The following is a 14597-nucleotide window of genomic DNA, read 5'->3' as shown; positions in this document are numbered from 1 at the left end:
TGGAATGTGACTTGATAAGGAGTATTAGGAATTGTTCATATCAATTGTTTTAATTACTTTTTTTTTCAGTTTGAAATAGTTAGAGATTCATAGGAAGTTGTGAAAATAATACAGAGATCTCCTGTACTTCTCACCCAGTCTTTCCAGTGGGAGACTCTTACAACACTAATAGTAAAATATCTAGGTCAGGAAGTTGGCATTGGTATAGTCCACGGACCTCACTCACATTTCCCTGGTTTTGCGTACATGTGTGTTTCTCGGCATCGTGTGTATAGATGATAAATACTACATATATATGTATAGAACAAATCTATACACGTGATGCTTCCTCCTCCCGCCTCCTGGGATCTTTCATATATACTGCATATATATATGCATGGAACAAATCTATAACAAATATATGTATAGAACAAATCTAAACTGCATCATGTGTATAGATTTGTTAAGCCACCACAAACAAGAGACAAAACATTTCCATCAGCATGGGGCTCTCTTCTCCTAGTATCTCTTTATGGTCATAGTAATCCACTCCTTTCATGATAATTTTCATTTTTTAAAAAATTGTTAAAATTTTTTCAAATTTTACTTTAAGTTCTGGGATACAGGTGCAGAACGTGCAGGTTTGTTATATAGATATACATGTGTCATGGTGATTTGCTGCACCTATCAACCTGTCATCTAGGTTTTAAGCTCCTCACGCATTAGGTATTTGTCCTAATGCTCTCATTCCCCTTGCCCCTCACCCTTCATGATCATTTTCAATAGCAAAGCTTGGGATAATTTTAAGACTCAGTCAACATAAGTTGTGGTAATATATGTATGTATATTCTATATGTTGAAATATTTTGCAGCCATTAGAGTAACAGAGCGGAAACATGATAAGTTGCCTATTTTAATACTAGTTATCAATAGTAGAGTATAGAATTTATGTATAATGGTATCTCAATTATGCTAAATGTATATGGAAAAGAGACTAAGGGATTCATGAAAACATTGCAGTGGTTATCTTTGAGTGGTGGCAGCGGTAGTGACTTTTCCTACTTCCTGGCAGTTTTCTGAAATTTCCAACAATCTTACACTATTTCTACGACTTTCATCGTAAGATAGAGCCCCTTGTCCTCACCCTACTGACAAAAGGAAATCAAAGGAAAAGCAACACCCCCATGTGGCCACAGGCCACTGTGGACTTCTGTGTGCCTCAGGATGCTCAGAGCTGCAGTTCTGTACCGAGTCACTGTGTCTTTAGCACATGGTGGTGATTTTCTTTGTCCAAGCACCAAACTTAATCAGGGTTTTGAAGGTGCTTCCTCCTTAAGTCCTGCCTTTCCAGGAGATTGTCTCTGAGGTGTTGTCTGCACAGTGTGGGAGATGGCTGGCTGCACTCTCCAAACTGGGATTTTAACCCGAGTGGGGAGATTTTGGCAGCAGCTTGGGCCTAGGACTGCTGTTTGAGATCTCACTGGACTGCAGCCCTCTTCACACAACCTGCACCATCGGCAACTCAAAGACCTTTCTAGAATCGTCACCCCAGCTGCAGAAGAGCAGATGAGCCCCTAGAGGAAGAGGCATCACGTGGGCAGTATAATGCTTTATTTTTTCTTCCCAGTGAAGGAAGTTGGTCCTCGTGCTCACTGAGTTTTAGGAAAGGGTCACCCAGCATGTTCTTTACTCCCAAATGAAATGTATCGATGATGAAAGAAGTCATTGTGAGATGGCCTCAGAAGGTTTCAGGAAATGGAAACTGAGGGAGCTCCCCTCTCTTGTTGCACATCATGGATGTGGGCTGGCCGGAGCTCCACGCACTGCCCCTGGATAAGATGTGTACCATATGCAAGGCACAGGAGTCCTGGCTGAACAGCAACCCCCAGCATGTGGTCGTCATTCACTGCAGGGTGAGCGCACCCCCTCTCACATTTGGGGGTCTGGCTAGGCTTTAGCCTTTGGAGTTGAGATGGAGACAACTGCTGCATATGAGCACATTTCCGCTTTGAGCTGGTGTGATGCGCTCCTTATGGGTTTGTCTTTAGGTTTTCCTACTTGCTCTTAAAGAAGGAAACAAAGAGTTATCACACCTCCCCAAGTTTGGCCTTAGAATTTATAGGATTGTGGTCCCTGAATGTGTAGCTGGACATTTGAAACTATTGACCCCAAATTGACCACAGTTATGAGAGCAAATCGTTTCATTTTTATTAAATTTTATTTTTCATGGAAAGCCCTCCTTTTCAAAACAGCTATGCCCTTTTCAGATGGACTGTGTCAGACTTTCCATGCCGTCTTGAGTTATGGTAATCAGTTGATAGACTAGATGATGGCATGATGCCATTGCAGTAAACATGTCGTCCTTTCCACGTGGAGCCATTGCAGTGCAGATGTGGCCTGTGCATCTTCACAGAGTGGCTGGGACTGTCTGTGTGTCAGCCCCAGCAGGCTTGGTGGATGCCGGCAGCCCAGGTGCATAGCTGGTGGGCACTCCTCCTCCTGGCTGCATCGGGTTCCTTCCATGCTTCCTCCTCCTACCTCCTGGGATCTTTCCTCTTAATTCCCAGTTTTCTCAGCTGCTTTGCACTGCTCCTCAAATGTGATTGGTGTTGAAAGGGGTTGGACTGAAAGCAGACTCACTGAGGGGTAAGCGTGTGAAGCTTAACCCTCCTGCCAGAAACTTACTATTAGAGAAAAGCTCTTATCCCAGTCACACCTTGAGTCAGGGAGGAATCCTTTGGGAAAGGATGTAGCCAGGGGGCTGGGGTCGCTGTTCGTTAATGGGCAGCTCCCTGTTTTGTGTGTTTGACAAAGCATTCTTAGGACCATCAAAGTATCTAGGAAGTGTTGACGGTTCAAGATAGAAGTGTTTTTTTTTTCTTCCGGACTCTTTCACACTAAAAAACTGCACAGAAATCCATTGTATTATGGAATTTAGTTTGAAAGAAGCTTCCATTTGAGTTATGTTAGACTCTCAGTATATCTTTCCCGCAAAGGCACTAGGTAGGCCGGCCTGTGGATGCTGTTTACAGCTGTAAGGCATTTGATGACCATTCGATGTGCAGAAAACTTCCATCAGGGACACACAGATGTTATTTGCTTCTCTCTGGTATTGTCTCTTTCCTCACATCTAACTTGATCATATTTTCCCCCCAAATGGACAGGCACACCCATTAGGACCACCAAATTGTCTATGATGACCTGATCTTTTCAAGTATTATGTTAAATTATGGATCCTCCACCCAAATTGTGTTTTGGTGCAAACTAAGAGAGAGAAAAAGAGAGAGAGAGAGAGAGAGTCAGACAGACTTTTAAATCAATGTAATTCTTGTTAATTAAAACAACCTATGCTTTTCAGGCTTGGTGTGGTGATCTTGACACAGTGAGCCTGATATTGATGGATCATCATTGCCCAGGATCACGTAGCAAGCTGTTCTAAGCAGCATTCCTGAGCTGTGAGCCTGGGCCCAGCAGCAGCACCTGTGGAAAGTGCAGTTTCTAGGGCGCACCCAGACCTGCTGCCAGCTGCATTGTCAGAAGACTCTTGGAGTTGCTGGACTTGAAAAGTGCCATCCTTGGCCATTTATTCCATTTTAGTTGTTGTTCACTTCAATTTTTTAGATGAAATTGAAAGAAATGATGAGATCATTTAAAACATATGGGTCCTAGTGGGGACCACCTAGAGCTTTCTAAAATTCATCATTTTGCTAAGCAACTTTAGGCTTTCTGGACAGCTCTTGTTAGTGGAATTCATGGGAACATGTTGAAACTTCTCAGAAGTGATTTGCTAATCGCTTGCCCTCTTCTGGTGCCATGTAAATCATTTTTGAAAAGCTTAGAAATTGTGCCCTGAGAGATAAGCCCTCTTTTAATTTGAAATTGCTGATGTCGATGTTAACAGAAGTTCATCATCATCACTGCAGGGGTGAAATCGCTGACATTTGGCGAAATCCGCCTGCTTTGCAGAATGCGCGTATCCTTCCACACATGCCAGGAATTTCTAGCATAGCTGGGCGTGTCTCAGCCTGGGCGGGAACAGAGTGAGGGTCAGTCCTGCTATGCTTCCCATTCTGCTGTGTGATGCAGAGGCTTGTGTTTGTGTGGGTGTGTGCAGTCTCCTCCTCACCCCTCCACATCCTGGTTATTGACTGACCAGAAATGGCCTGCAGTTCTTTTGGGAGATTTCATCCACACCATGCCTTTTGTTTCTGAGTCCATGGTGAAGAATACCCATGGAAAATTGTGCAATTAGTGATTCTGTGATTTTTGTTAAGAACAGTTCCAAGTCCAAAAGAATGCAGCTTGCACTAAAACGTAACAGTCCATGAGCCTATCGTGCCCTCTTGTGTTTTCTACATCCTGTGAGCTAAGAGCTTTATTTACATGAACATTACATGAAGATGTCCTACTTCAGTTCCATACGTAGTTTGAGTGGAACATGGCCACCTCCATCTGTTCACGTACATCCATGGCTGCTTCCACCCACAATGCAGGGGTAGGTTTGAATGGTTGAAACAAGACTTTGCAGCCTGCAAAACCTTAAATACTTACTATTGCATTAAGAAAGACCTCATATCAGGGTACTGCTGGCCTTGTAAAATGAGTTTGAAAGTGTTTGCATTTCTTCAGCTTTCTGGCAGAGTTTGCAGTAGTCTGTTTTCTGTTACTTATAACAGAATATGTGAAACTGGGTAATTTGTAAAGAAAAGGAATTTATTTCTTATATTAAAATTTATAGGAGCTGAGATGTCCAAGCTCAAGGGGCTGCGTCTGGTGAGCGCCTTCTTGCTCTTGGGGACTCTGCAGAGGTCCTGAGGCTGCACGGGGCATCACATGGCGAGGGGGCTGAGGGTGCTAGCTCAGGTCTCTCTTCCTCTTCTTAGAAAGCCACCAGTTCCGCTCCTGTGATAACTCGTTAACCCATTAGTGAATTAATCCGCAGATGTATTAACCCATTCATGAAGGCAAGGTTCCCCATGACCCAGTCATCTCTTAAAGGCCTCACCACTCAATACTGCCACATTGGAGATTAAATTTCAACATGAGTTTTGGAAGGGGCTAATATTTAAACCATAGCAAAGTTTTCTCTTTTTTTCGATGATGGAATTCATCAGTTAAGTGATCAGGTCCTGGGCTTTTCTTTGTCGGAGAGTTTATATTACTGATTCAATCTCCTTACTTGTTATTGTTTTGTTCAGATTCTCTGTTTCTTCATGATTCAGTCTTAGTAGGTGGTATGTGTCTAGGAATTTATGAGTTTGTTCCAGGTTATCCAATTTATTGCTATGTAATTGTTTGTAGTTTTTTGTGTTTCTTTGTGTCTAAATGGCATCAGTTATGATGACTGCTCTTTCATTTCTGATTTTGAGTTTTCTCTTTTTATGTTAGTCTAGGTAAAGATTTGTCAATTTTGTTAGTCTTCAGGAAACCCAACCCTTAGTTTTGTTGATCTTTTCTATTGTTTTTCTAGTCTCTCCTTTATTTGTTTCTGCTCCAACCTTTGTTTTTTCCTTCCTTTGCTAATTTGGGGTTTAGTTTGTTCTTTGTTCCTTCAGGTGCAACATTAGGTTTTTTGTTTTGTTTTGTTTTTTGAGACAGAGTCTCACTCTGTCACCAGGCTGGAGTGCAGTGGCGTGATCTCGGCTCACTGCAACCTCCAACTCCCTGGTTCAAGTGATTCTCCTACCTCAGCCTCCCTAGTAGCTGGGATTACAGGCACGTGCCACCACAATGAGCTAATTTTTGTATTTTTAATAGAGACGGGGTTTCACCATGTTGGCCAGGATGATCTTGATCTCCTGACCTCGTGATCCACCCACCTCGGCCTCCCAAAGTGCTGGGATTACAGGCGTGAGCCACCGCTCCCGGCCTAACATTAGGTTTTTTTATTTGAGAGTTTTTTCTTTTAACATAGGCATTTATTGCCATAAACTTTCCTCTTACAACTGCTTTTGCTGCATCCCATAAGTTTTTGGTGTGTTGTGTTTCAATTTTTGTTTCTCCCAAGATATTTCTAAACCTCTCTTCTGACTTTTTTCTTTGACCCAGTAGTTATTTAGGAGTATGTTGTTTAATTTCCATAAACTTGTGAATTTTCCAAGATTCCTCCTGTTATTGATTTCTGGTTTCATACCACTGTGGTCAGAAATGATACTTGAGGCCAGGCGCGGTGGCTCATGCCTGTAATCCCAGCACTTTGGGAGGCCAAGGCGGGCAGATCACCTGAGGTCAGGAGTTCGAGACCAGCCTGGCCAACATGGTAAAACCCCGTCTCTACTAAAAATGCAAAAAAATTAGCTGGGCATGGTGGCATGCACCTGTATTCCCAGCTACTCGGGAGGCTGAGGCACGAGAATCGCTTGAACCCAGGCAGTGGAGGTTGTAGTGAGCTGAGATCTTGCCACTGCACTCTAGCCTGGACGACAGAGGGAGACTCCATTAAAAAAAAAAAAAGAAAAAAAGAAAAGATACTGGATATGATTTCAGTCTCCTTAAATTCGTTAAGGTTTGTTTTGTGGCCTAACGTGCCATCTATCCTGGAGAACCTTCTGTGTGCACTTCAGAAGAATGCATATTCTGATGCAGTGTTCTGTATATGTCTGTAAGGTCTGTTTGGTCTAAAGTGCAGGTTGAGTACCCTGTTTTCTTATTGGTTTAGGTGATCTGTCCATTGTTGAAAATGCGGTACTGAAGTCCCCTACGGTTGTGGCATTTCTATCTGTCCCTTCAGATCTTTTAATATTTGCTTTATAGGCCGGGCGCAGTGGCTCATGCCTGTAATCCCAGCACTTTGGGAGGCCAAGGTGGGGGGATCATCTGACATCGGGAGTTCGAGATCAGCCTGATCAACATGGAACAACCCTGTCTCTATTAAAAATACAAAAAATTAGCCGGGCATGGTGATGCATGCCTGTAATTCCAGCTACTTGGGAGGCTGAGGCAGGATAATCACTTGAACTTGGGAGGCGGAGGTTGCCGTGAGTCGAGATCGTTCCATTGCACTCCAGCCTGGGCAACAAAAGCGAAACTCTGTCTCAAAAAAAAAAAAGAAAAGAAAAAAAATACTTGCTTTATATATCCATAAATAGTGCCACAAAAGCGATTGGTAATGGGGTAAATGTTACCGCCATGTGTGCCTGTTTTGGCTGAAGTGTTGTTTCTTTGTAGGTGAATTGCTGTCAAATACAGTTTTATGCAAGAGGCATACTAGTAGCCATACTGTTAATAATTTGCACGTGCCAGGATTCAGCTGCAAAGAGTGTATCAAGTGCCCGCATTGAGTACCTATAAGGCATGCTCTTGACTTTCACTGACAGAGAGGATGCTCCTGGGTGACATTCATGTGTGACTGGGCTTATCAGAATTGTGACTTGAATTTGATCAGTAGTTTCTTCTCAAGAAGTTAGGGAGCTACATATTAGAGGCCCTGCCTTTTTGGCTTTATATGATTCCAGATAAGGGGTTGGCAAATATTTTTAAAAACAGCCAGATTAGGCCGGGCGCGGTGGCTCACGCCTGTAATCCCAGCACTTTGGGAGGCTGAGGCGGGTGGATCACGAGGTCAGGAGATCGAGACCATCCTGGCTAACATGGTGAAACCCCGTCTCTACTAAAAACACAAAAAATTAGCCGGGCGTGGTGGCGGGCGCCTATAGTCTCAGCTACCTGGGAAGCTGAGGCAGGAGAATGGCATGAACCTGGGAGGCGGAGCTTACAGTGAGCCGAGATTGTGCCACTGCACTCCAGCCTGGGCGACAAAGCGTGAGACTCCGTCTCCAAAAAAAAAAAAAAAAAGAGCCAGATTGTATTTTACGCTTTTCAGTCCCCGTGGTCTTGCTGCAAATACTCAAACCTACCCCTGCAGAGAGAGTGAAAGCAGCCCTGGATGTAGGTGAACAGATGGGAATGGCCATGTTCTAGTCAAACTTTGTATATGGACAACTGAAATCTGAACTTCAACACATTTTCACATGGCGTGGAATCTTCTCTTTTCAAAATTTTTTCTTAATAGTTAGAAAATGTAAAACTACTCTTAGCTCACAAGTTGTGGGAAAGTAGGTAATGGGCAGAAGTAGCTCCTGGGCTGTGGTTTGCAATCTGCTGTTGTAGGTTGTAAGAGTATGTTCTAGAAGGTGGCACTCTATGGCCCTGGGTGAGGGTGGCCTGTCCAATACTTTCTGCTTCTCCTGCTGGTGTTGCTGGTCTGTGGGCTGGGCTGTTGGTGTCTGTGGTTATGGTTTGAGTGGGTCCTTTTCCAGAACTTCTGCCTGGGACAATGGTTCCTCTATGTGTAGTGAGGGCGGGCTACGGGGGTGTACGTGGAGCTCAGGTGCTGGCAGTGCTGCCAGTGAGCTGGAATCTGTGTCCCATCATGCTGAGCTGTGTTTGCAGCCCTGATCGTTGTCAGCCCATTAGCAGGCAGGCGTTCACTTCTGTCTGACCTGGATAATTAAGTCATGCTAATTGCTGCAGCTCCTGGCACAGTTTCTTCCAGCCTAATTGGGTAAAATGACAGGCAGCTGCTGTGTTGGTCTGCCCTCCTGGGCTTCTACGGCTGCTCCAGTTAGCACCCGCTCTTACTGTTTGCACCCAGCATGCAGGTTCGGTTCCCTGTTGCAGAGATTCCAGTTGCACTGGGTACTGACTTTCCCAGACAGGAAGGCTGTGGGTAATGCTGGCCTTACCTCCAAGGCAGGCTCTCTATTATTTTGTCCACTAGTGAGTCTTTTCCTGTTCTAATTACATCTCTGCTGTGGGATTTCAGAGAAAATCAGCTGATCTTTTGTCTCCTGCAGGGCGGGAAAGGATGCATAGGAGTGGTCATATCATCCTACATGCATTTCACCAACATCTCAGCCAGGTAGGATGATGTCAGCTCGCTGTCTTCAGGTGCTAAAAGCTGAGCCTGCATGGGGCTGAAGGCTGTCTGCGCAGGAGCTGTTCTGGATACCAAGGGCTTGGCTGACCTGTGTTTCCCATCCCCCAGTGCTGGGGTGGTCAGTGCCTGGAAACCCAGTTTCCAGTTAAGCGTTTACACTTGTGAAAGTGGCATTTTCCAGGTTGGGTGACTGTGTATGATTGATTCTAAGTACTTCCATGGAGGCATTAAAAAAATAAGTGGCCCCACTGTCCCTTGTTCTTTAATAGAGAATTCTCTAATAAAAAATAACAGAGATAAAAGTCACGATTATGAAAAGAACAGAGTGGTCTCACTAAATCAGCTCATACCTTGTATATAATGATGGTGACAGCCACCTCTTTTGCAGGCACTGGGCCTCTGGGAAGTATACTGAATATTTTCCTTTTCTCCCTGAATTCTCCTAACTAACCCATGAGGCAGTTAGTATCATTCCCATTGCATGGATGAGGGAGGTGAGGCTCAGAGGAGCCAGGCAGCTTGCTCATGATCCCACAGCCTAGGAGTGGAGAGCCAGGTCTGGGCTGGTTTCCATAAGATGGAACTGTAATCATGGAGACTTTGGAGGTGCCACTTGGGTCCCCTTAGCCAGACATGACACAAACACGGCAGGGCCACAAGGACCTCAGCCCTATGCCCATCCTCCTGGCCTTGGGCAGCTGTGGTGTACACCTGAACCCTTCCCAGAGTGCAGATCTTCACTCTCGCTGAAATGCAATGCAGAAAATATCATTATTTATGGGGTCTGCATTTGCATCTGCCCTGTCTTCTCAATGGCCTCTTTGTAAAGCCTGAGCTTTCCATTCTGAGGAAATAGAAGCCTATTCATATCAGCCGATAAACCTTTTCCTTTCTAGCACCAAGGAGTGAAATTTGACTTTCTGAATGTTTTCTCTGGAAACCAACTGGGGAGTTGGTGTCTGCCAGGGAGGAAACCAACCCCCAAGTGAAAATCAGATACCCTCTTGGTGAGAATAATCATCGGTGTGTGTGTGTGCCAGGAAAATCGAGATTCCTGGGCACATCCATCCCTCAATGATGCCAAAGACATTTGGTTGGTAACTAAACATAGCCTGGCTGGTTCTGGACAGAGACCACCTGAGCCTGAGCACTTCTGTTTTTGTTTTTGTTTTTTTTTGACAGACTCTTGCTCCGTTGCCCAGGTTGGAGTGCAGTGGTGCAATCTTGGCTCACTGCAACCTCCGCTTCCCGGGTTCAAGTGATTCTCCTGCCTCAGCCTCCTGAGTAGCTGGGATTATAGGTGTGTGCCACCATGCCCAGCTAATTTTTTGTATTTTTAGTAGAGACAGGGTTTCACCATGTTGGCCAGGCTGGTCTTGAACTCCTGACCTCAGGTGATTATTCGCCTCGGCCTGCCAAAGTGCTGGGATTACAGGTGTGAGCCATCACGCCCAGCTGCAACTGAGCATTTCTATCCCCAGCAAAGTAGTACTGCCTGAACCGAAGTTCCATGCACTGTGGGTAGTCCTGGATTTTTTGGGAAGGGTAGATGTCTTAGGGCTAAAAACACACCTTTGACCTCTTGCTACAAATTCTGTTTTCTCTCAGTAGTCAATATGTATTTCATCTGCATGTGTCAGGCAATTTACATGAATCTCTCTAAGCCTCAGCATCCTTACCTGGAAAATGATGGTAGTCCTACTTCCCGGAATGTTGTGACAGTTCAACATATGTTACACAAAAAGCACTTAGAACAGCATCAGTACTCAGGTATTGGCTACCATTAACGCTGTTGTGATTAGTAGGAGTAATAGTATTAAGTGCCTTTCAATTAAATGGGCTGATACCACATGCTCTTTGTGACTTGCTTTTCTACATTAATATCATTTTATACGCATCGTTTCCCGACATCATTTCAGTGGCAGCATAGCACTTTATTCAACGGATATGTTATGTATTTAAGCATTTGTTGATTTTGCCTATCCAAGTTGCTTCCAGTTTTGTCAGTTTTGTGTGTGTGTGTGTGTGTGTGTGTTTAAGACGAAGTCTCACTCTGTCACCGGGGCTGGAGTGCAATGGCGTGATCTTGGCTCGCTGTAACCTCCACCTCCCAGGTTCAAGTGATTCTCCTGCCTCAGCCTCTCAAGTAGCTGGGATTACTGGCACCCGCCACTATGCCCAGCTAATTTTTTGTATTTTTAGTAGAGACGTAGTTTCACCATGTTGGCCAGGCTGGTCTTGAACTCCTGACCTTGCGATTTGCCCACCTTGGCCTCTCAAGTGTTTTTTTTTTTTTTTTTTTTTTTTGGTAATTAAGGTTGCTTCCAGTTGTTTTCTACTGCAAAGCTTGCCATGATGAACACATTCTTATACATACATCTTTGATCATTTCTACAATGTTCCCTCTTAGATTATATTTCAGAAGTAGAGTAATCCCAGATAGCACAAGCACATGTTTGAGATCTTTATCACAAACTGCAAACAGAAGAAAACAGAAACTTCAAGTCACCAGAGAAGAAGAACATTCTTGTATCAACACCATAAAAATAAGAGTTATAAAGACAAAACCAGTACTAATATTATTACTACTACTAATATTACTATGGAAAATAAACATTGGTCAAAATGTATTCTCAGCATTTAATAAAACAAGTAAATTTCAGAAAAAGGAATGCTTAAAAGTCACTGGGAGGCTATGGAGCTGCATTCTCCTGCTCAGTATGTGATGGACTCGGTGCTAAAGTGGGCCCTTCTGTTTGTAACTGCGCCACCAGCACAGCCCCTTGCCTAGTAAATGCACGTAGCAAGTTGTCCATTTTATAGCATTCTGTGAAAGTCAAATCACACTCAACTTACTTTTGAGTATGTTTCTTTCTCCTCCTGCCTGTCTCTCTACCGGTATTTTTATGAAGTCCACAGTGCTTATGTACATCATTTTTCTAGAGGGGCACAGACACGTTTTTCTAAGTAAGGGGCCCACTTTATCAGGTGTTGTTGTTGTTGTTGTTGTTGTTTTGAGATGGAATCTCACTCTGTCACCCAGGCTGGAGTGCAATGGTGTGATCTCTGCTCACTACAACCTCCGCCTCCCGGGTTCAAGTGATTCTCCCACCTCAGCCTCCCAAGTAGCTGGGATTATAGGCACCCACCATCATGCCCCGGTAATTTTTATTTTCGGTAGAGCCAGGATTTCACCCTGTTGACCAGGCTGGTCTTGAACTCCTGACCTCAGGTGATCCGCCTGCCTTGGCCTCCCAAAGTGCTGGGATTACAGGTGTGAGCCACCACACCCGGCCTATCAGGGTTTTAAGGAAGCATTTGGCCCAAATGAGTTGGAATTGTTAAGACACTGCACTCATATGCCAGGATTTGTGCTGAAGTCATATCAAGAAATCCCACGAATGCCCTGCTGTGAGATTTCTGGAAGTTTCTGTCAGACACTAACTGTGAGCACTGTGGACCTGGCATTGAAGGTCAACTATATTGTTGAAAAGCAGGGTTACTTTCAATCACTTCAAAAACAATGCTGCAGCCCTGAGGCCTCAGATACATTTCCAACCCCGGTGCCCTGCAGTGTTCTCAAGCCCAGTCCTGGGAGTGACATACTGGTGGGGCACAGGCTGGCCCACTTGTGTCTTGAGGGTGCCTCTTGGGACTTCATGGGGGGGTCCATTGACTCTCCTGCCCTGGGTTGCTCCCTGCATCCTTGTGGTCCTGAGACTTGAGTCTGCCTGCTTGTCTTGCACAGAACCCACTTAAAATGGTCTTTATTTAGGACGTAGGGTGGCCAAGGGACAGTTTTGGACACCAGCCCTACCACTTGCCTGCTGAGATGCCTCAGTTGGTTCTTCTGCAAGCTGGGTATTCAGCACTCTTAAGAATCATATCTTTAGATAAGGAGCTGTTATTTCAGATGAGAATTCTGACCCTGCACTATGGCTCCCACTTTGAGCACAGTATATTCCTGCAGGGGAAATGAAGTCTAACAGGAGACAGGTGGATTGGGTGTGCACAGGTGCAGCAAAGGGTGAAGCCCCCTGTGGGAGCTGGTCGCTTTCAACAGCCATGAGACACATCCCCCATCACGCACCCACGTGGTGTGAGCTCCATTGAGTTATCTCTCTCTCTCTCTCTTTCCCCTCCAGCGCCGACCAGGCCCTTGACAGGATTGCAATGAAGAAGTTTTATGATGACAAAGTTTCAGCTTTAATGCAGCCTTCCCAAAAACGGTATGTATACATCCCCAAAGCCAGAGTGAAGAGGTGAATGAAATTTTACATATAAAAATGTGAAAACAGAAGAGGCATCTCTTCTGTCCCAATACCTAAATGGTATTCTTGGGTCATGCCAAAGACTGTGAAGGTGGTGGGGAGGCTTGTCCCTCCCGGAGGTTAAGGACCTAGCCATCCTGTGTGTCTGTGGTGAGAGAGAGCCCCCTATGCTGCTGGCTTGCACTGACAGGTAGAGGGAGGACTTGCTCCAGTTGGCATTTTCCTCTCTTGCAGTGAGTGTGTTTTGATTTCCATTATTATGTTGGAACTTGGTTCTATTGGCTAGACCAGGGGTCAGTGAACTCTCTCTGCAACAGACTAGAGAGTGGATATTTTAGGCTTTGCAGGCTACAGGATCTTTATCGCAACTGTTCTAACATGAAAGCAGCCCTGGGCAATATGGAAATCAGGAAATGTGGCTATATTCCAATAAAACTTTACTTACACAAACACATTAGCAGTTGCACTTGGCCAATTCTTGTAGCTCATCAGTTCCCTGAGGCCACGGAGTATTTTTCTGTCATGCTGCCCATCTCTCCCTTCTCTACTTCTGGGCATGGCCCCTGGAATGTGCTCAGTAAGTGGTGGGGAATAGCCATGGTGGGGTGCAGAACTTTCTCCTTTTGCTACCAGCCCCAGCAGGCTGAGGTCAAGAACCTGAGCAGGGCTGGCTGAGAGGCAGTGAGAAGGACCCACAGCTGGCTCCCCATCCAGGTGCACTTCCTCCACAGACGGTGACACCTAGAGCCAACCAGGTAGCTCCATGGCATATTTCAAAGCCCACAGCAGGGAATTTGTAGGAGAATTGCCAAGGTGATTGCCAAATGGTGTTCTGTTTTGGAGACAGGTAGTTGCACACCCGACCTTGTGTATGCAAGTTTTGATGCCTTGTATGTTTTCTCCAGTGCAACTGAGGGCTATGTCAGCAGACACGGGGGTAGACGGGCAGAAAGGGATTTCAAGCATCACCAGAGGCACCTTTTCCTTTTGTCTTGCTATTTCCAATGGCATGGCTCTGTTTCTCTTGAAACCGGGTGTGTTGGAGGAACATGGGCTAGGGTGTGGGACCGTGGTCAGCAACAGGGCCCACATGCAATGCAAGTTGCGTGCAGAAAACCTAGCATATTTTTTTTCAGAAAACCTAGCATTTTATAAAATATTTTAGTTAAACAGTCACTTCTGGTTTTTTTTTGGAACCATTAAATGTTATTTCTTTGTTGAACAGTTTCCAAAATCGTGACATTCATATGACCTCCTGCATGGAAAATGAGGTGTAAATAGGGAGTAACTCATGCAGAATGCTTGGCACACAGGAAGTCCAGCTGTCGTCTTTCCTTTTTTTTTGTTCTTATTTCTTACGGCACCAGCAGCTTGTTTATAACATTAAAAGAATATGGGTAAAGGGAGAAAATATCTCCTCATTTTCTTTTTTTTCTTTTTTTGAAACAGAGCCTTGCTCTGTCACCCAG

The 14597-nt window shown here is 44.8% G+C and overlaps 1 protein-coding gene across 1 annotated transcript in view; it reads left to right on the top strand.

Moving 5' to 3' along the window:
• Window positions 1-14597, top strand: part of LOC129017992 (tensin-3-like) — a 129609-nt gene that overhangs the window by 88662 nt on the left and 26350 nt on the right. Inside the window, exons 8-10 of the mRNA XM_063656000.1 lie at window positions 1770-1892; window positions 8775-8839; window positions 13003-13086. Coding sequence (XP_063512070.1) covers window positions 1770-1892; window positions 8775-8839; window positions 13003-13086 — 272 coding nt within the window. The remainder of the gene's footprint in view (window positions 1-1769; window positions 1893-8774; window positions 8840-13002; window positions 13087-14597) is intronic.

This window comes from Pongo pygmaeus, chromosome 19 (genome assembly GCF_028885625.2).
Source record: "Pongo pygmaeus isolate AG05252 chromosome 19, NHGRI_mPonPyg2-v2.0_pri, whole genome shotgun sequence".
Taxonomy (NCBI): Eukaryota; Metazoa; Chordata; class Mammalia; order Primates; family Hominidae; genus Pongo; species Pongo pygmaeus.
This window is presented reverse-complemented; position numbering and strand designations above follow the sequence as displayed.